The following is a 22,500-nucleotide window of genomic DNA, read 5'->3' as shown; positions in this document are numbered from 1 at the left end:
GTCAATCCAGCAATACATATACACGCACAGTCAACACATCAATCAGTCACTACAGTCATCAATCAAGAGTGGTTCCATCATCACAAACACAGGAGCGATCTTATAGATTCAGTCAGTCAATCAGTCAGTCAGTCAATCAGTCAGTCAGTCAGTCAGTCAATCAATCAATCAATCAATCAATCAATCAATCAATCGATCACTCAATCACTCAATTACTCAATCAATTAATCAATCCTGTCTTACAGGTGAAACTGTAGGACACAACACACACACACACACAACTCAAGAAATCCACCAACCCAACACACTAGGATAAAACTGGCCAGAGGTCATGTCACTACAGTATGGAAGGCATGATGTTTGCTTATGTTATAAAAAATCAACTCATGTTTGTGATCTGTCCTCTCCTCCAACCTCTCTGAGTCAGTTTATAAACACAGCCATGCTACATTGAACAGAATCCAATGTACAGCAACTGTACACACACACACACACACACACACACACACACACACACACACACACACACACACACACACACACACACACACACACACACACACACACACACACACACTATAATTCCATACACACAAACACTAGAAACTGTAATTCGTGCTGACTGTGAGTTCAGCTAATTAAAAGCTGAATATGAGATAGAGAGCAGACATTCATATTCAAATCCCTTTTAAACAGCCAGCGGTTTAATTAAAGCACACAAAGCTCTGATGGGTATCTCTCAATCCTGTCAATCTGAATGGAAGCTTCTGGTTTGACAGCTGAGGGTGTGTGTCGTGTGTGTGTGTGTGTGTGTGTGTGTGTGTGTGTGTGTGTGTGTGTGTGTGTGTGTGTGTGTGTGCGTGTGTGTGTGGGGGACGACGACGACGACAACGACGACAGGGGTGTATGTTTGAGAGAGATAAGAGTTGCTTTAGCCCAAAATCTATTTCCTGCTTCAGAGAATGGAGAGAGAGAGAGAGAGAGAGAGAGAGAGAGAGAGAGAGTGGGGTGGGGTGTGGGGGGGGGGAGTGGTGTGGAACCAATAGAACAGAATAAGCAAGAAAGAGGTGGGGAGAGAGAGAACAGGAGGGAGAGAGAGAAGAGAGAGACTGAGAGAGAGCCAAAGAAAAGCTTTAATTTTAGCGATCAACGGATTTCAGATTTCATTAGGGCACCAAAAATTATTATTATTATTGGAATTATTATCAGAACACCATCTCGACTCGCAATATGTCTCCAGACGTTTCTACTCAAAAGTATTCAATACAGACGTTACATAGATAGATCAAAAATATAAAACCCCGAGAGAAACCTTGAGAGAAGATGATGTCCTTTGGATGTCTGACCCCCCCTCTCTCCCTCCGGAGTGAGATGAACCCTAAAAGCACTACTATTTCCTGTGTGCTTCATCTGGCCCCAGGGGATTCACCCTGTGGAGTGGATGATGGGAACATTAGGTGCCGGTCAATATCCACCAGCACAGATGACGGATGGGCTTTTACTACGTCAGCTGGGATGGGATCCACATAACACAGAGCAGGACAGAAAGCGGTCCAGTTACATCAGAAGCAGTATCTCTGTTCCTGTTCCATCCATTGATGCTCCTAAAACGTAGAGCTCTACTGCTCATAAGGAACCAGAATTGAACACCTTTTTAATATTCGTCCCGTTCTGTCGTAGTCATTTTATGCAGTAATGACGATAATGGGGATCATTATCACAATTAGAGCCAATCATTGCTCTTTTCAGTCAAAATTACCCCTCAGTCACCTGCCTGTCCCACGGGACAGCCCCTAAATGCCCTTATTATGATTATCAAGGGCACTCAATGCGTGGGGGGGGTGTGTGTTGGGGGGGTGGGGGGGGGGGGACTAGCAAGCCCCCCCCCCCCCCCCCGCCCCTTAGTGACTCTGAGCACCATTGAGTCAGTCTATATCCACAGGGACAATAGAGCCGGAATGAGTGCTCCACAGGGAACCGGGGCAGTCAGTCGCACAGTATGACAGGGTTTTCAGTGCCGCCATCGGCCATTGTGTGTCAGTGTGGGGCCCAGCTGGCCTATCTGCTAAGACCAGCTCACAATGAGCCTGCAGTCAATGGGGTGGAAACGCTATCTGCTGTATCTGGGACAGGCAAGGCTGGTGTGTGTGTAGTGTGTGTGTGTGTGTGTGTGTGTGTGTGTGTGTGTGTGTGTGTGGTGTGTGTGTGTGTGTGTGGTGTGCGTGTGCGTGTGCATGTGCGTGTGTGTGGTGTGTGTGTGTGTGTGTGTGTGTGTGTGTGTGTGTGTGTGTGTGTGTAGTGTGTGTGTGTGGTGTCCTTCTCTCTCAGGGCATCCTTCCAACCGGGAGATAAGATGAGATGAGAGTTAGTGCCTAGTAGTGTGATTGCCTACGCTAATGTTTAAGAAAGAAGTTCTCTCCTTTTAGGGTCCTTATCGTACTCTAACCTATTTTCCAGTCGCGTTCGTACTGTGGCTCATTGCCCCGTCGCGCGACTTTCCCTGGAGTCCTGTCACCGTCGGGTTTGTTATCATTCCTTATTCCATTCCATGCATGACAATGAGCCTATCATTCCTGGAATGGAGTGAGGAATGGTATCGAACATGTGTGCTTTGATACCATTCCTCTACCATTCCATGCATTACAACGCCTCCCCTTCTCCCATGTAGTGCTGTCATATTTAACCTCCTTGTGTTGTGTTGTTATAGTCTCTGTTGTGGGTCTGTGGTGTGTTAATGCCTAGTAGTTGTGTGTGTACTGTGTGAGTGTTCTCTGATGCAGTCCTGTGTGTGTGTGATGTGAGTCGTCGGTGTGTTGCGGTGCTGCCTGTTGTTGTGTTAATTTGAAGGGTTCGTGCCCTCTATCAGACTGGGCTGACCATGTAACTGTGAGCTCTGATCAATATGCAATCTAACCATCCCTGGGGCTGGACTCTCTGAGATGTTCAGTACAGTGATCAGGGCTGCTGTTCAATACAGGCCCTAACTAACTTAACCCTGTACAGGAACCAGCCGTGCGGTGGTAAGGTCCGAACAAACACTTTACATAAGCGCCCTCGGCGACCGTGTTGTGGTTGAATCTCCTGCATAGTAATTAGAGAAGGGCTGAAGGGAAATGCCTCATCAGGCCACGCTTCCGCTGGACTAATGATTGAACTATTTTTAATACACAGAGGAGATCCCCTATAACGTCAGTCACACGCACAAGGGGGCTACCCTCTCAACTCAACACCCTATAACCCCCTCCCTCTCACACACACACACACACACACACACACACACACACACACACACACACACACACACACGCGTGCGCACGCACACACACGCACACGCACACACACACACACACACACACACGCACACGCACAAACACACACACACACATGCACACACATATTAGTGCATGACTCACATGTTAGTATTAGCGGTGGAGGTGAGCCACTCTCCAGCCAACCCAATGATGTCCAGCCCAGTGGACAACTGGTTAAAGAACCGTGGGTGACCTGAGAGAGAGAGAGAGAGAGAGAGAGAGAGAGAGAGAGAGAGAGAGAAAGAAAGAGATTCTTTAAAAAGCCACAATAATTACATATTTGCCTGTGAGTTAAAGGACACAGAAGGTTCTAATGTATAAACTGAAGTTTCCATATAGCCTTCTGTTTTAAGAAAAGGTTAAATAAAGAAAATAAAAAGCCTCTATGCCTGTGAGGTTTAGAACACCCAGTTAAAGCACACAGTGGATCTGTGCCCCAAGGGCTCAAACCCTGTTATAAAAACAAACCACTCTATCTGAACTCCACAACATAACAGTCCTTTCATCCAACCACCACATTTACTTCATGACTCTGTTTTGTATTCCTTTTAGGAAGCTCATGAACATCATCCTTGGTGGAAGAAACTAGCACTGGTTTCATTAAACACTCCTCAGCAGTGTTACACCAATAACACGGTTATATGACAGCCATTCTGTTCAAGGTAGAGTAGCCTACAAGCAGATAGCAGATTGCAGGCTACAAGTGCAGGGTATATGGCAGCAGTCTATCTCTTAAATAGCCTATGTTAGAAAGCACATGCTAATGAAAATCTCAATGCAATGACACTCAATAACATTTAACTCAAAATTAAGTATTATCAATAGCGGGATAAATTACTATGTATTTCGTTGACTAACTAACAGCGCAATTGAGAAACAAATAGAAATACAGAAGCGGATCTTCTCCAGCGCACTGGTGCTTGTTATTTCAGCACCAGGGACAGCTCCATACGTTTGGAACTAAAATCTACGGCTGTAATAAAATACACCATTAAAATAAATCCTGCGACAATCTTCCTAACTATCCTGACTTAATGCCTATAAATGACCCATGAATTAAGCTTTAGGCAAAAAGGAAATAAACCCAAGGGACAGTTTGAGAGTTGTCATTTCTAACGGCTTGGAACAGCATGCGCATGCTTGCGTCCCCTCAGGCGATACTTGCTTTAATAAGGCGAGGAAAGGAGAAGAGGCCGTCAACACAATTATCAGGGGTACAATAACCCGTTATTGGGATTGGCTGTAGTCTATCTAGGGAACATATTCTGCGTATGATTAGGCCTATAGCTTAGTTGTGATTGTAAACACAGATTCTGTGACAAAATGCCGTGACTACTTAGGCCTAAAAAGAGAGTGAAAAGCATATATAGCTTCAAAACAGGCATGTGAAATGACCACAACGAATGCATTGAAGAATAGTTTCAGAGCAAAATCATGATTGTTTTTCGCATCGCCTTAAGTCCGTTGGATCCGAATGTAAAGAAGCAGAATTATCTGTTTTTGTATCGGCTTGTATTGTATTGTATCACTTTATAGATTAGCCTATTTCCTATAGCTAATTTACATGGGAAATATACCTTGTTGACCATAAACAAATAGGGCAGCTTATACCTGTTCGTACGCCATACTTGAGCGTGTCTCTGCAGTCCACGAGGATCTGCTCGAGAGACTCTGGCTGGTCGGAGAGCTCCAGGTTGAAGCCCTCCATGCCCTCGAGCAGCTGGTGCGGGTGGTGGAAGTCCAGCACCTTGGTGGAGCGGTCGAACGTCTTCCTGACGTAGTTTGTGAGGATGTCAACCAACTCAAAAAGGAACTGCATTGTAGGTTCTTCTCCATTTTTGGCAGGGAGTAAATCTTGCAGATGGAGGATAAAACACAAAAGCGTATAAAGGGTTGAAATGGGGGTATGAATTGGTGACTGATAACTCAATGGACTAATTAATTTAGTGAACAAACTAAAACGGCTAGGCTTCACCAGTTTGAAATTGGACGTAGACTATTCATTAATTTTCCTTCACCAAACTTCTTTGGGGGACAATGGAGTATTCTAAAGGATGTTTAATTCAATTATGTCAATTGCACGACCTCTGCATCCCACTGGACATTAAACAGTGAACAATTCATTATCTAAGCATGCATTTGCATATAATGTAGACTTAAAAAAAAAAAAAAAAAAAAAAAACAGTAGGACAACAGCTAGACGATGGTAAATAAAGTTATTCTCTCACCTCTTGCGAACAAGTTGGAGAAGTCGGACTCTGTGCGCCGGAAGCGCGCGTCCCGGTCACTGTTGTCGCACGAGAGCAGGTTCTTCTGGCCCGCGAGCCTTCCCTTCTCCTCGAGGCTGTTGTTCTTCTGCAGGAACCCTAGGGTGTTACACGGGGAGGCATGAGAGGTGGGGCACGCACGGTTACCACTGCCTAACATATTTAGAATTATAGGCTTAATACGTTTTTGCGCCCAAAAGTTTTAGCCTAGCCTATATGTATTGCCTATGGCAAACCCAGTTAACCTGATATAAATCACTAGTGCATTAGGCTATTATCTTATACGGCTAACAGTTACAATTCCACCACATGCTTTGGTATCGCCTCTCTCAGACAAATCCCTTGAATGTACAATCTGGTGATCCCTGTACTGGAGGGGTGATGCATGGATCAATTAATGGATGGCCTGTGTGTGTGTGTGTGTGTGTGTGTGTGTGTGTGTGTGTGCGTGTGTGCAATGCCCTCCCCATACCCAGTGACATCAGAACCCAGACCAAGTCATGCGAAAAAAAGAAACACCCAATTGAGTCCAGCGGTGATTCTCCCCCTGTCTCCCCCCCAGACTGCTCACGCCTGAGCGGACAGGGGTGGGGAGTGCCCGGCAGTAGGGGCCCATAGAAGCAGACACTAAGAGTGGGTTTAATGACGGATACGAAATATTTTAAAGGACGTATGTGCGAGTCTATTTCTGTACGTATCAGACCAATACACTTGCACTTTATATTCCAAAATCACATCGATCTTCAGAATACTGTAGGTTATATTTACAGGGGAATTGTCTACCCATATATGTGTTGCCTATGCAATAAAAGGCGGCTTGCCTCCAAAACAATCATGCAACAATTATTTTTAAATTTCTAGGCGATAACATATCTGCCTTCTCCTAAACAAATATAGGCCTAAACATATGCATATGCTTGTAGGGATCTTATAAAACTGAGGACACTGTTTAAGTACCCCCCCCCTCCCCCGCCCACCCAAGGTCTTGGTTCTGGCGCCGCGCCTGTTTTAACCCTGTCGTCTCACTGTCGTCTTTTATTCAACCCATGTGTATATGCATTTCCTTAAGCCTAATCTTCACTGGCATATTGCGCACGTTGGTTATCTCATAAGCGCAGCCCTCTAGTTCTTCGTTAATCTTCTCCCTCACCCATAGTGTTTGTGATTGATATACATGTGCTGATAATTATTATGGCCAAGTAATCACCAATAATATACGCTAATATCACTTGCCATCATTTCTAACCAGCTATTAATATGGATCTCTGTTATGTTTCCCCTCACAAAAAAATCCTTTCAAGACGCAGTGACATATCAGACCGAAGGACGAAAACAAAAAGGCTTTATTCCTGCAACCTAATTGAAACCCTTTGTTTTAACTCTTGATTCTTGATTGGTTATTGTCTGGCATATAGGCCTATGGGCTTAGACCAGAAACTCAGACATCACCAAAGGCAGAGCAGAAACGAGGAAATGTCGGTGTTAATTGTGTAGAGGATGACGTCGAACAAATGACTTCGTCATCGAAGTAGCCTATATAAATCCAGAGAAAAAAATAATAATTCACCCGCCTCGGATTTACCAAACCCACGCATTCCCGCGTCATCTTGTCTACGTCATCGCCACTTTCATATCAATTCTCCCACAGCTGGATGTAACACGTAGCCCAATACTAGCTCAAATTCAGAGATAGACAAATTCAGCATAGAGAGGGAGGAAAAGATTAGGCCTAGGCCCTAATGTTTTTTTTTCTATGCTAGATAGAAAATATGCCTATGATAGGAAATGTTTGGTCAAATGTGGCCAAATATTGTTTGAAGTATATCCTTTATTTTAAAAATGTTTTTTCTTGGTTTGCTGTACCTTGTCATTTGCTCATGTCATAAATGGCGAGATAGAAGGGACATGGGGGGCCTTGCTAGGGGTCGGGGCGTGATCGCTGGCGCGCCTCACGAGGCCCACGGGCTAATCGCCAACTGACCTTTCAGAGATGAGAACGCGGAGTGACAGTCAAGGACGGCCCTGCTCTAATATCATTTTTAAATGCCCCAAAGTTCAGGTTCATGAGACACACAAGTAGAACTATCACACAAAGAGTCCCCATCAGACACACATACTTGAAATGACAACGTTGTGTCGGTCTATACAGTGGCGAAACTATTGATGGGATGATGTCTTTGTTGATGTTGTTATGATGATCATGAGCCTAAACTTACCACATATCTTCATCCCCAGTTTCCGCGTGCATCCGTGCATCCACGCGTCATAGGCTAAAACAGAACGTTTGGGGAGAGCGTTTGAAAAGGCCATTCTGAAATATGCATTTAGCTTGATTTGGGTGATCGTGGAAGGGCATTCTAAAGCGCATGGCAGTGAAACAGCGAGTGGAAGCAGTGTGAAGCAGCAGATTAGCAGCTCGGTGAAATGCAGTATATAGGCTACAGACCGCCTCTTTGCCGGGTGTGTGAGTTTTATACTGTGGCATAGAGGATTTCTGATCATTCGAACGGTTCCGATTCCCGTCCAATCAATAAGGGTCATCAGAGGCCTGCGCGGTTAATAAACGCTGGCACACACCCGGCGAAGGGGCGGTTTGGAATAAACACCCGTGAAATGAGCTCGTGGAAGAGAGCAGAAATTAATTGGGTGAAGCACAGTATTTGACTGGCCGGGCTGGCAACGTCTGGCCAGCCAGACAACTAGCAGGTTTGATGCAAAACACACACACACACACACACACACACACACACACACACACACACACACGGCACACACGACACAGCACAGCACATCACAGCACAGGTAGGGAGCAATACTTATTGCACTAATTGGAAATGTGAATATGCATGCATGGAGAATGATGAATGCTTCCAGAGCCGAATGGAAAAGCGCAGAGAGAAACACCAAGATGAGGAAGACGCGAACAACCCGGCGACTAAATCCTATTTCACTATTACCTAGGTGATGGAAATAAAGAATTGTGGTCTTAATAAACGATATCAAAGATATAGGCTTCAGGCATTTTGTGCTATAAATTAGTACGACTATAGTGATTTTAATAGTCAATGGTTTGGTGATCACACTACACCCACGAACGGCTCGAGGCGTCACTCAAGGCGCAAGGCGAGCGCTGCAGACACTCACAGAGAGAGACACCACGAGCCGCCTCAGGTCACCACGCGGGAGATAGAGCGTGGCAGAGAGATAATGGCAACATCCAAAAGCAGCACAAGCAAAGCCAGGCGAAAGCAAGAGCAAGCATCCATTTGGCAGATAAACAACTAAAACAATTCTACAATTAATTCAGAAAAACACAGTTCCTCTGCTATGATGGCATCTATTCCAAAGCCAATATATACCCTATTGTTTAGATTAAACCGGAAACATGTGGTCTTAATTCGAAATAGGCCAATGGGTAGAATAGGCTTAGTCTAAAACGAGGGTAATAAACGAAAATTCTGAAACTTTAATCGCAGATATGTTATTATAATCCCTCCTCTTTCTGTGTTCGATAGCAAAATTATTCAAGCTGGTCCTGACATCCCCCCTCCACATTGCACCTTGCTGCCAGAAACGAGTACAACCATCATCATTCGAGAGATTCGAGTGGTGCGGCTGCAATTATCTGCTATTTTCCTGCGTAATTGTGCTGGTGACAGCTCTCTCATGCAGTATGCCTACAAAATGGACACGACTTTTCAAGGGGATAAAGGATTTACATAATGATAAAAACTACGATTTGAATAGCAGTGAATCAGAATACTTTGTGTATAAAGACAGTGTCTACAATCAAGATTAATAGTACCAAATAACAAATACAAAAGCAGTTCAAACATTTGGGCTATAGGCCTAACATGTAAATAATAATAATAATAATAATTATTATTATTATTATTAATAATAATAATAATAATAATGGCGGATAATAATAATTATAATTATTATTAATAATAATAATAATAATAATAATAATAATGGATTATAGCACCCTATATGCCTACACAAAGGACATGCTATTATATTTTTAAAAGGCTACAGCCCACAATTATTGAGTGGAATGGCTGCACAGCCTTTATTCTCAGTCGTGCACTAGTCACCAAGGCACTTTGCAGTGGACCAACGTTTTGGTACAGTGTCTCCGCCACTAGTCCTATTATCCCCCAAATCTGTCTTCCTTTAAAGATTCCTTAACGAAGTATAGCCCACGGGATCGCAGTGCTGTAGTTGATTTTAACGGGCATCGTTTCTGTTCACTAGCTGTATAGAGCTGAGGTCTATGAGGTATGGACACATGGGGTCCGTTTTTCAGCGCGCACCGCTGATCCATTAGACAGCGGCAGGCAGCTTTGATAGCTCTGTTTTAACCGGGATGATTAATGACGGCGCCCACAAGGTAAATGGCCCGGGTGAGATAGTTTTTATCAGACAGAGAGGGAGGGGAAGAGAGGAGAGGGAGAGAGAGACCTACTTGTAGATGGAGGTCGTAAATTGGCGGAGTTGGGATCCTGGTCCCCGCCGGTGGCTGTCGGTTCAGACGTGGCCATCAGTCCTCCGCGCGCTCCGGGGCTGTCTTATCTGATCCTCAACAGAAATAACTACCCGGTTACTGAAAACAAACGGCCCAGGGTTAGGATTGATCAATGCCTTTGGATAACTATATTTTTAAGTTGGCTAAAAATGCATTACTATAGCCTAGAATATATTTCTTAATATATTTCTTAGAAGACAATTGGCTGATAATCAATGGAATTGATCCTAGACGTGGTGAGACAATGATACATCATTTGCTGTTATTATCTGCCTCGCCGATCGGCAGCATTTATTCTCGAACGTCAATCGGATGGTGAACTGTCTTAAGATGAATCAGTTGACCGTGCGGTTTGGAACGATTTGCATCGAGCCACACAAACACAGGACGCACAAGTCCCTCTGTGCAGAAATGTGTTCGAAGATAACATGCCTGGCATTGAATTATACTGGGCTCCGAAGATGGTAAATCTGACAGAAATTGATGGCCACAATATACAAACCTTATGAACGAACGAAAAAAAATGTCAGTGGTAAAGTGGACATATAAATCCATACATCGCCAGTGAAGTTTTTATGGATCGTTAGAGCGAAATCATTCCCGTCCCCGAGACATCAGGCTGCAACGCTCGAGCTGCGAAGGGCACCAGACCGTAAAGTCCACTTAATTAGATCTAAGAACGCCAACAATAAGAGTAATTGGGTCCTTTATATAAACAACTAGCCTATTAAAGTAAACTCAAGTAAATCATAAATAAGACCTAAATGATATCAATAATTACGCAAAACGAATTAGATTGAATGGAATAACAGGATTCATAGGATGGAATATATAGTCTATGGAATCATACAATTTTATAGCTTAGACTATAGGTCAAACAATGTTGGGTTTTGTAAAAAAAAATAAAAAAAATAATTGATGGGACATCCGCGGTTAATGATGTCCACAGACATAGGCTATGCGTTTGACAATTGATTAGTCTATATCAACTTTTCAATTAAGATGATATTTGAATAACCACGGCAAAGACATCATTAGTCAATGTCATTGTTGATGAGGAATATTTAGGTACGCTGGTCTAATGAATGAATCCTGTCACTCATGTCATTAATACAAATATGTTGGCCACCGTATGACATGTTAACCTATTGGTTTATTATCAATCAGCCTACACACCTAAAAAAGAGAGACATTTTGAAATTGTAATTTAGCCTACCAAAGCCACAGGTCGTTCACTAATGTCCTTTTCATATCTTCTAACCAATCACTCCTAATTTTGACCCAATAAAGAAAGAAGGCTACATCGAAGCTATTGGTGCCAGCATTTGGCTACGTTCGCTATAGAAACATTGTCTAAATCAATAGAAATCGGCTATGAGAAAAACATAACGTGCGCTCTTGCAAAGGAGACTAGTGATGGTACCTACCGTTGACGAGCACACAGGTTGTCGCGACCGGAGAAAGTCAAGGAACAACCAAATTACAGTCCTATATCCACCCAACGCGCTGAGATGCGACAGTCCAACGACACGGCAGCAGAATACCAATAGAGCGCGAAAAATTCCATCCAGCGTGACCTTTTTCCCTCAAGAATTTTTAATTCTTTATTTATTTCTGAGTGCTTGAATCCCCTATTTATCCCTTTTACGCACGCACGCACGCGTGAGTCACAACATTACCTCCCTCTGGCGTGAAATGAAGCCTCTCCTTCTCGTGACACTGACAGGCAGAATATGAATGAATGAATATAATGAATGTCTATTTCATTTTCAAGCAGCACGTGTTGTTGATTATCATAAGAGATTCATTTGATCTCCATCGAAGAGGATGGCAGATTCCGGTTGACAGACTGAATGATAGCTATAGCCTACTTGGAAAAGGCTAATCTTTCAGGTAAATTGTATAGTATGTTTGTATGAATTTCGGTTAGGAATTATAGACTACATGCCTATTGGCCTTGAACACGAGGTCGTTGGGTCCATGACTTGTTATATTACCAAAATATAATGTCAAGCCAAACAGGGAAATAACCTGTTATGATAGGCAGCCTGTTTATCAATATTATGCATTCGATCTGCTATTGGTGAACTCGTCTCCAATTTAGTGTCTCAAGGTTATATCAGCAAGCAGTGTGTTCCATAATCAATGTGTTATAACAGTGTTATAACAGATGTTTCACAACTGTCCTTAAGGTGTCCTAGAGGCGGGCACGGTCTTAATGATCGTAAGGGTTTTGACAAGTTCACCATCTGTGGACTGACTCGTGACACAGGAGGGGACTGCCTTTGGAGGTGGGGCTCTGAGCTTCCCACGCATCTGTGACGTAGGCAATAGTGCGTATGGGTCTCCGTTGTGTGCGCAGAGTAGCCTATTCATAAAAGATGATTTAGGAAAAACTCTCGAACTCTTATTGTCTTTTATTCTCTTATAGGGTCTTCAATGTGTGTCTGTGTCCATGTGGTTGGCAACAGTTATATAGAATGCCAAATCTGCCCCAATCCTATCAGATCTACTACCTGTATTGGACAGATGAGTAAAGGAAGCTGTTGCCAAAGTATATCAATCCGGCCCTCTCAGATCTACAGGAATGGCATGTAAGTTATTTGCGTCGAGCTTCTGTTATGGAAAATACATTGATATAACTGTTTTCAGGTTATACACTTTCATATGACTGATACAACTTGTGTAAATACTGTGATTACATTTTCTCTTGCCACACCTCTAAAGTGCTATAGCCATTGTTCTGAGAAGCACTGTATAATTTACCATATGAACAACGGTGGTTTCGGAGGGAGTGGTGAGGGAGAGCAGTAATGGGGAGACAGACGTATCTTGCCGATAGGTAATGTTGAACGCCGATTGATCAATGAGAAAGTCTCCCCATCGAATGTGCTCATTCAGACACTGCATATCATAAAGCCTCAACTAGATGGCGCTCGTATATTTTTCAAATCACAATTCATCATGCTGGAACAGATAAGTACAGATATGAGGAAAGGAGCTTGGCTTAACGATTTGACTCAACATTTCATAATAGCTGTTACAAAATGACACTCTACTGAGAGTAGAGTTTGTTTGTGTGTGAGAGAGTTGTAAATGTGTAAGCTTTTTTTACTGAGCTCTTTGTGTTCAGGAAACCAGAGTGTCAGAGGCATCAGGAGAGTGAACTTTAGTTACAGGCAGAAGAGATTATTCAGTAACAACACGAATGAGTGATTCATACTGGTCACATAAGACCAGAACCACACCGCTGGGGAAAGAATTGCTTCATGGTTCAGAGGGAGAGAGAAACTAACTGGTCTCACTTCAAGATGGGGCCGTATGCTCTGGACTATGGGGGAAGATGAGAGGGTGGGCAGGGCTTGTGTCTCCTCCCCTCCTCCTCCTCTTCCTCGTCCTCTGATGAAGATGATGATGTGGAGGAAGAGGAGCTGCCTGAGCTCTGAGCCAAATCTTCATCACTCCCGGAGTCCCCAGAGTCATCCTCATCACTAGAGTCAGAACCGTCCTCATCATCATTATCACCATCTTCCTCCTGCTCTGTCGGGAACAAGGCACAGAGCAAGATGGTGAATATCCAATACACACGTGATTCAACTGCTCACCATGAGCGTGGTTATAAGCCTCTCTCACCTCTCAGCAGCTTCTCCTGGATCAGTGGGAGGAACTGTCTAGCCTCTGGGTTCTCAGGCTCATAGATCAGAACTGAAATAACCAGAGCAGAGAGACTTCAATTATCCAATGGCTGGATGGTTGGTTGATTGATTAAATGATTGATTGACACATTGGTTGATTAACGCAAGGAAAAAGACAACACATCACATCCAGACCAGAGTGGTCTAGACCTGGCCTGAGCTCAATGTCACCGAACACATACTCATCTGACACAGTTTATTGGCCAGCAGAAAGTCTCTCTCCATCACAGACTTGAGGAACTGAAATCAGACACCCAGACATCAGTCCAAGACCATGCATACTCTCTCACTCAAGAGGTGTAATAACACCTCTGGCTCATACAGGAGGATGTATTTGAATGGATTCATGTGTTGTGTGGGTCTGTGTGGTGGGGGATTTTGAGATGACTGACTTGTATAACCATCATGTGTGATCATATGTGTTAGCATTTTATATGACTGTACGGCTGATGATATTGCTGAATTATTTCCAGCTTTATGAATACGTGTATGTTCTATTGATGAATCTCTAGCTTGTCGGCTGATGTTCAGGGTCAGAATGATCCCTGACAACAGTGAGTACAAATAGTGACACCACAGGGCATGTCTGAGTGAAATGTTATGAACAACATTGAACAGTCTGAAATGGGCAGTCTACCTCAGCTATCAGCTCCAGTGGAGCTCTGTGCCCTTCATCATCATCATCATCATCATCATCTTCATCTTCCTCAGTGCGGTCTTCCTCCCCCTCTGGCTCTGGTGGGGGGAGAGGCTCTGCTGGAGGGGGTACACACACCCTTCCTCCTGCTACACAAACCATAACCATCATCATCTTCATGAACACAATCACCACCATCATCACCACAACCACCATCATCATCATCATCATCATCATCATCATCATCATCATCATCATACCATTATCCTTTCATACAGTATTATACACTTCAGTTCAAGTATTAGGTAGTTAGTACTCTATACACAATTATACATGCATTATGTACAGTACAAGTCAAAAGTTTGGACACACCTTCTCATTCAATGGTTTTTCTTTATTTTTATTATTTTCTACATTGTAGATTAATATTAAAGACATCGAAACTATGAAGGAACACATATGGAATTATGTAGTAAACAAAAAAGTGTTAAACAAACCAGAATATGGTTTATATTTTAGATTCTTCAAAGTAGCCACCTTTTGCTTTGATGACAGCTTTGCACACTTTGGACTGGCACTGTATGTATTCTACCTACCTGTCCCTACTGTATCTGCCTGCTGTGGTTTCCTCTTGTCCTTCATATTCAGGTCTTGGTTGGTGACTTCAATGGATTGGGCATATTCTCCAAACCTGAAATCATGTTCAATGTAAACTGTTTTGGAGCCCTTGTTCGCAAAGCCCAGCATCGGTGAGAGGGATATGAGAGTAGTACTGACCGTGATCTGTTCTTAATGGATTCCTTTGTAGTTGGTGCTATGGAAAAAACACAAACACACACAGGAAACTTAAGACCACAACATGGCAATCTCCAGAGGCCTATAGGAAGGCATAATCACCAGTGTGCTATTCGTGAACACAAATGTTGTTCTCACCTCCTGCACAAAGCACCTCCAATCTCACTGGTACAGAGTCCTGAGTCAAACAGAGAAATTAAGAGACACATGTTATAAGAGTATCTATAAAAGTGTATGTGTGTCAACTCAGACAGTGAGAAGAAATTCAATGTATGTTCATTGCTATTCAGAATACCCACCTTCATAGGATGTGACACTGTTTGGGCAGGAAGACTCCTTCTATTAAGAGACATTTCAGTGATTTCAGTTTTACATACGTTACGACGTTCCATATCATGACAACATTGAGTCTTGAGATTCAGTTTTTCCGTTTCTGGCTGCTTTCCTGACCGATGTCCTACAATGACATTCCTTTCTTCAACAGCCTCTGAAACAAGAGTCACAAAAAGTGGTTTGCAAAAATATTGGACTAGTATCAGTGGAGTCAATACATAAGTTCATGGCAGATTGGATGGTCTAGCTGTTTTAACCTGTATACTGGGGCTGCATGTTAATACTCAGCGGTGGGGCCCTCTCCCTTCCTGCTTCAGAATCAGTGCAGATGAAATCACTGTATGAATTGAGATGCGGTCCAGATTTCTACACTAGAAAGTACTTACCCTCCGAATTGGGGGTCTGTCTATGTGCAGGGGTCACCTGTAATGTTACCAGCAGGTGCATGAGATACATGAAAGAAGGACTGCATTCTACACGACCAATCAATGATGTTAATTCTGATCAAATATAAAACAGACCAGAAGCTGTTGTTACCTGCTTCTGTGAAACCTGAGAGGACTTCCCCAAACACTGTAACCTGGACACAACAACATCACAGTAGGGATGTCAGTTATAGACTGAAATGGTGAGTTGTTGTGAATTTGGAGATTTTCATTCAATCTCAACATTTGATTTGCCTAATTTTTCTAGCTATGCATGTATTAATTAAACAGTCTCAACCAAACATAACTCATATTACCCCATACATGTTGTATACATTCAAGAGTGCGCTATTTGAAGTGATACTTATCTCAGTATACGTATCTAATTTATGACACATGACTTGAGACTTTGTGAACACTGTCGTTGTCTTTCAAGGTCGATATAGCTATGCTAGCTAGCATTTTAGCTTGCTGGCTCACCTGCTCATGTTTCCAATGTTACTGGACTGGACTACCAACGGCAGTCCAGAGAAGTTGTACACAACAAATTTACTATTTGAATAATAATGAAACGATAGTTTAACCGTAAGTAGCTAATGTGTAGCAAGTTGTTGACGAGCCGCATGCAACGTGAGAGCAAACAAACTCGCATCCCCATGGCAACATGTGCACCCCCGGCCCTCCCCTCCTCCTCCTCACATGAGACATGGCTGTGTGCTGTGTGAGAGTGCAATGGGTGCGCTTATTGTCCCTTCCCTCAAATCACTCTCTGCTCTCATGACAGCCATATTTCATCTAATAACTAGATGTAACTGCTACATTAGCTGTGCACATCATGACAGAGCTGCACTCAATCACCACCATCACATCCTGTCATGTCTCTCTATGGTCTGTCTTCCACCTGACACACACACACACACACACACACACACACACACACACACACACACACACACACACACACACACACACACACACACACACACACACACACTGTGGGGTAAACTGGCAGGCTGTAGAGCAAACATGAACTCAGTTATCTCTAATTGGAGAAAGTAAACACACATGATTGACAGGCCTGTCCAATACAGTGCCCAGCGTAAGTAATGGGACAGTGAAGCATGTTTTGGCAAGTCAAACAATTACTAGAGGTTAAAGTACAGATTTTCAGCTTTTATTTGATGGTATTTGTGTACATATTGGTTTCACCATTCAGAATGTGTTTTATGCATAGTCCACCTATTTTAGGGTACCCAAAAGTAATGGGGCAATTGGCTTGACAGGTGTCTCTGGTAAGTCAGGTGTGTTCCGTCACATCATTTGTGGAGGCATAAGAGAGCTGTCAATGTCTAGTATTGATTCTAGGATTTGTGTTTGGAGTTTGCTATTGGTGTCTGTCAACAAAAGGACCAAAGAGATGTCAATGAAAGTCAAGGAAGTCACTATTAGGCTGAAAAAAATAAACAGAAACATAGTCAAAACCTTAGGCCTGCTAAAATCAACAGCTTGGAACATCATTAAAAAGAAAAAAAAAGCACTGGTGAGCTCAGCAATCGCAAACGGGCTGGTAGGCCAAGGAAAACATCCAGAGTGGATAACTGAAGAATGCTCACCTAGCCTGAAATAGGAAAACACACACACACACACACACACACACACACACATATACACACACACACACACACACACACACACACACACACACACACACACACAAACACACACACTGTGGGTGGGGTAAACTGACAGGCTGTAGTGCAGATATGAACTCAGTTATCTCTAATTGGAGAAAGTAAACACACATGATTGACATGTGTGTCCAATAGATACATGATTCAAATAAGTGTACAGTAAACATGTTTACCCTCCAATAATGTAGCGGCCCTCTGGAAAAGGAGAGTGATGGAGTGAGGCCTATGAATGAAGCAAGACGTTTATTCATAAACTTTTTACAATCACTTTTTGTGATCACTTTCTGTGACCAAAGAGAAAAATAATTTAGGCACCATTAAGCTACTATTTTACTAACTCTATTGATATAAGATGCCTTTACTTCAAACACGAATTATTTCACCAATAGGCTAAGACAAAATATTTGTACAGATAAATTATTTGGTTACAAATGGTACTGGCTATCCACCTAGGTTACACAACTCTGGTTTCTGTATTGTTATAGGCCAAGTGTCTGTATTTATTCTGCATAACAGACTTCACCCGCAAAATATTATTCCCAAATTCGTTAGGCTATAGGCCTACTGCATTAGGCTTCACACCTACAGCTGCATTCCAGAATGAAAAGTCACCGGAACCTGGAGTGCTTATTTGATCAGTTTATCAGTCTTGCTTCTTAGAGCTTTATGTTGATATACAATATTCGCCTACTGCATTAGGCTGCACTCCACGTTGCACCCTATTATGATGTGTTTAATGATAAATTGGCCCCACCTCGAAACTACTGAACAATAGGCTAAGACTAAATATTTGCACAGCTAAATTATTTGGTTACAAATGCTGTTGGCTGTACACCTAGATTACACAACCATTATGACGTGTTTAATTATGAATCAGCGTCACTATGAAACTGAATCAATCTCTATGGAAAAACCCATCATTCATTCAAGTTTCATAAAAGTTGTCCCAGTGGTGTCGGAGAAAAAGCTTGTGACATACAAACAGACAGAGACCGAATCGTGTAAAATACAATTTGATACAATTTGATACAAAATGATACTGTGTAAAATACAATTTCAATATGCTGTTCTTTACTTGACCTACAGTAGTTTGACTGAGAGGTGAGACAAGCAAGGCACCCCCCCCCCCCCCCCCCCCACACACACACACACACACACACACACACACATAATTACCCAGTGCAATGGTCCTTAATGAGGCTGCTGATACTAAATGCTCCCTTGGGATCCCCTCTCATGCACACTGCCCTGTGACTGAACCGTGGTTGTGTGTCAACGTGGGTGTAAAAGAGTGGAAAGAGAAACATCAATCTTGTCTGGAGAAGAAGTTGCATTGTCATGGCACATGCAGAATCACTGGAGAGAGTGAAGAGTATAGAGCACATAGAATGGACTCACCCTGGGGAGGGGGGGAGATAGAGAGAGAGAGAGAGAGAGAGAGAGAGAGAGAGAGAGAGAGAGAGAGAGAGGTGGGATGGAGGCAGGGGGAGAAGTGTGAAATAGGTCCCTGTAGAGAGCTGAATCCTCACGTTTGATCCACTCTCTATAACTATGACTTTCTCATTAATCATTCATTGATGTCAAGGGGAAATTAGGGTTATACACAGATATATCAAGATAAGATTCGGTCCCGACTGAGGAGAGGGTGATTGACACAAATTAAATGACACAGAAAAGTCACTCTGATTTATTTATTTATTTGAGTAACACATTATGGTATTTAGAAAGCCCAACCAAAACAGAATCTTCTGTTCAGCATACTGTTCTGACACTGTTCCCTTGTTTTAAGGAAACCCAGTACGCCAGACATATGGATAGAACGCAGAGGTCATATAAACACACACACACACACACACACCCACACACGCACACACACACCCACACAAGCACACACACATACATCTGCCACTGCAGGTTGATGGGGAAATATATTCTAGACAGATGACATGATAACAGAATCATTTCACACTTCACTGATTCCCCCTGTAGCTTCGCCGCCAGCCTGTGTGTGTGTGTGTGTGTGTGTGTGTGTGTGTGCGTGTGCATTTGTGTGTGTGCAATTTTTGTGCCAGAGACCACCTTTCACAAGATTTATATTCCAAGGCCCAGAATCCATTTTGATAGAGAGAGAGCAGATGTAAAAACACACCAGAAGACAGTGAGGAACATAGAAATAGAAGAAGTAGAATGGACACGCCCATTCAAATCAACATTCCATGGTGGAATGTACCGGCAGCCATCTTTTGCTGTACCTTTGAAAGTTTCAGTTTTACAGCTTTATCAACAACCAACTAACTCACCTGAACATACTCCTCCCATTGTGACACCATCACATATTGAATAAACAAGACTCAAATGAATTAAATAAATGGACGATCATCAATCATCACACTGGAATGACATTGTTGCTATCTTAAGGATTGTTTTGTTATATCATTTCATTGTCTTATCATCGTCCCTGTTCTGGAATCATCTTCCCTGTTTAGATTTATCCCCAGACTGTTCTGAAATGATTTTGTCATCAGACAGTTTTAGAAGGCATTAGGCATGGTGTCTTCAGTCAGTTCTGGAACAGCATTGTTGTCCTCTGTCAGTTCTGGAACAGCATTGTTGTCCTCTGTCAGTTCTGGAACAGCATTGTTGTCCTCTGTCAGTTCTGGAACGGCATTGTTGTCCTCTGTCAGTTCTGGAACGGCACTGTTGCTCCCTGAGCCCATTCTACAGGTGTTGAGTGTCTGCTTGGTCTCCAGGACTACATAACCATGTCTGGTGTACTCTAGCCTCCCCCAGTCCAGCACATTCCCTGGCCTGAAGTTCCCTGCCTGCATGTAGGTTTGGATCTCACAGGGAGAGAGCACATAGTCCCACATGTGCACATCTGTTAGTTGGCCAGTAAAAGCTTGTGATTCCTGAAATGTTCCTCCATAACTATCTTGGTCCTGCCCTAATATTATGAAAGGCGTACCAGCAATAGAGCCACCTGCATGGAGAGCCTTCCTGACACTAGGCTTCCCATTGAGCCACAACTGGGCCAGTCCTCCTACCAGAGTCCCATGTACCACAGAAGGAGTTCCACTCATTCAGTTTAACAGCCAGCCCATTAAAGGTCACATAGGCGTCTCCAATCCACAAGTAAACTTTATCTATAAAATTAAAAAATACAAAGGCATTGGATTGGCTAGGGGTGGCCATGGAGAAGGGAGTGTTTTCAGTGCCTTGGTCAGTAAAGTACCTGAAGCAGACAGAATTGCTGAAGAAGATCTTTTCCATCTGAGGGTACAGTCTCATATATGAGTTTGAAGTTTTCTGGGGGAATGTGAAGACTCTCCCTGTCAGATCTGTCAAAACAAAACAACCCAGGAACACTTGAAAAGTTGAGTCACAAACCCAGAATGAAATAAACATAAGAAATAAACATCAGCCTTCTTAGAAGTCAACATACGTCCCCAGGAATCTTGAGATATAGGCCTATGACATTTCTGTCTAATATTTTGTCACCTAATTCACACGTGAACACATGCAAATCAGAAACAACTCGTAAGGCAGTCAACTTTGAGAACATAACAATATTGAGACAATTCTGAAACATAATGTACAGCATTATCACATGTCTGTTATTCGCAAAGAGAATAATAACATCATCATCATCAAACAATTGATCAGGTTCGTTACCTTGTGGTATGGCATAGCCACACACAGCCATAGACAGTAAGACTGCTAAGCTCTTCATTCTGTCTTCCAGCAACGCAAAGTCAGGTTTTAGTTGAATGCAGTCTTGCAATGATGAATGTTTTTGTGGTCTTTTGGATTTCTTTTATAGTCACATCTTATATGACTTGGCAATACATCTTACTTGCGTCACTCTGTTTTCAATGAGCCCTCGTTTTTTTTAACACAGCTGAGGTCATGGAACTTTACAGAGTTCATTAAACTTGGCTGAGGTACAGTCATTGTAAAAAGAAAAGTGGGATGTTATGTTTTAAACCACAGAGAAGACATTACATTTGTGCGTGCATTCATTTTTACAATGGTGACCAATGGCCATAGAACACTATGGGCAAATGGAGAGAAGCTCCTAGTGGCTGACTTTGGTACTATAGAGAGGTGAGTTTGATTGAGGATAGATTGTGATGCTCTTCCAATTGAAATTGACTCATTTCTTTCCTGCCGATTTAAAGCAGCACAGCAGACTTCACTTTATTTATTTTCGCTGCAAAGTGTGTAGGAAAGAGTCTCTGAAATTAGACCTACCCCCTGTTATCAAAGTAATAGAGCCCCCTGCTCACTCTGTCTCTCTATTTCTTTCTTCTAGCACAAGCAAAACAATGTGTGTGTGTGTGTGTGTGTGTGTGTGTGTGTGTGTGTGTGTGTGTGTGTAGGCTATGTGTGTGTGTGTGTGTGTGTGTGTGTGTTAGTGTGTGTGTGTGTGTGTGTGTGTGTGTGTGTGTGTGTGTGTGTGTGTGTGTGTGTGTGTGAAGGCTGTGTGTGTGTGTGTGTGTGTGTGTGTGTAGGCTATGTGTGTGTGTGTGTGTGTGTGTGTGTGTGTGTGTGTGTGTGTGTAGGCTATGTGTGTGTGTGTGTGTGTAGGCTATGTGTGTGTGTGTGTGTGTGTGTGTGTGTGTGTGTATGTAGGCTATGTGTGTGTGTGTGTGTGTGTGTGTGTGTTGTTGGTGTGGTTGCAGATAAAAGATTTATCGGTATGTATAATATACCCAAAGGAGGTAATAATAATGGGCCAGATATAACCATTCAGATCCTATGATAACATATGCACAGTAACCTATAACCTTTCACATTACCAGGAGGAAGTATATGACT

The 22,500-nt window shown here is 42.8% G+C and overlaps 3 protein-coding genes across 4 annotated transcripts in view; all 3 read right to left on the bottom strand.

The window, feature by feature from the left end:
* LOC310818666 (glutamate decarboxylase 1-like) overlaps positions 1-11,671 on the bottom strand; it is a 16,203-nt gene extending 4,532 nt beyond the window's left edge. The window contains exons 1-6 of one of the 2 annotated variants that reach the window (XM_083689669.1): positions 11,534-11,671; positions 10,047-10,184; positions 7,795-7,848; positions 5,540-5,677; positions 4,923-5,165; positions 3,414-3,504 (exon numbers count right to left, since the gene is read on the bottom strand). In XM_083689669.1, coding sequence (XP_083545795.1) covers positions 3,414-3,504; positions 4,923-5,165; positions 5,540-5,677; positions 7,795-7,848; positions 10,047-10,122 — 602 coding nt within the window. In that variant the 5' untranslated portion in view covers positions 10,123-10,184; positions 11,534-11,671. The remainder of the gene's footprint in view (positions 1-3,413; positions 3,505-4,922; positions 5,166-5,539; positions 5,678-7,794; positions 7,849-10,046; positions 10,185-11,533) is intronic. The other variant, XM_083689670.1, reaches the window with a different exon arrangement.
* Positions 11,672-13,323: 1,652 nt separating this feature from the next.
* Positions 13,324-15,584, bottom strand: erich2 (glutamate-rich 2; the record flags this gene model as incomplete). The annotated part of the gene is made up of 9 exons (XM_083690478.1): positions 15,533-15,584; positions 15,372-15,411; positions 15,216-15,252; positions 15,035-15,129; positions 14,439-14,587; positions 13,984-14,041; positions 13,740-13,811; positions 13,542-13,646; positions 13,324-13,328 (listed from the first exon to the last, which is right to left on the bottom strand). The coding sequence occupies exons 1-9, from the start codon at positions 15,536-15,538 to the stop codon at positions 13,324-13,326; spliced, it is 567 nt and encodes a 188-aa protein (XP_083546604.1). The 5' UTR covers positions 15,539-15,584.
* A 4,534-nt stretch (positions 15,585-20,118) lies between these two features.
* On the bottom strand, positions 20,119-20,874 carry LOC310819233 (putative mucosal pentraxin homolog; the record flags this gene model as incomplete). The annotated part of the gene is given in 2 exon segments (XM_083690477.1): positions 20,119-20,726; positions 20,728-20,874. Coding segments are annotated over 2 exon segments (660 nt in total). The 3' UTR covers positions 20,119-20,213.
* Positions 20,875-22,500: the final 1,626 nt, after the last annotated feature.

The sequence above is a fragment of the Argentina silus genome, assembly GCF_951799395.1.
Source record: "Argentina silus genome assembly, chromosome: 18".
In the NCBI taxonomy this organism is placed as follows: domain Eukaryota; kingdom Metazoa; phylum Chordata; class Actinopteri; order Argentiniformes; family Argentinidae; genus Argentina; species Argentina silus.
This window is presented reverse-complemented; position numbering and strand designations above follow the sequence as displayed.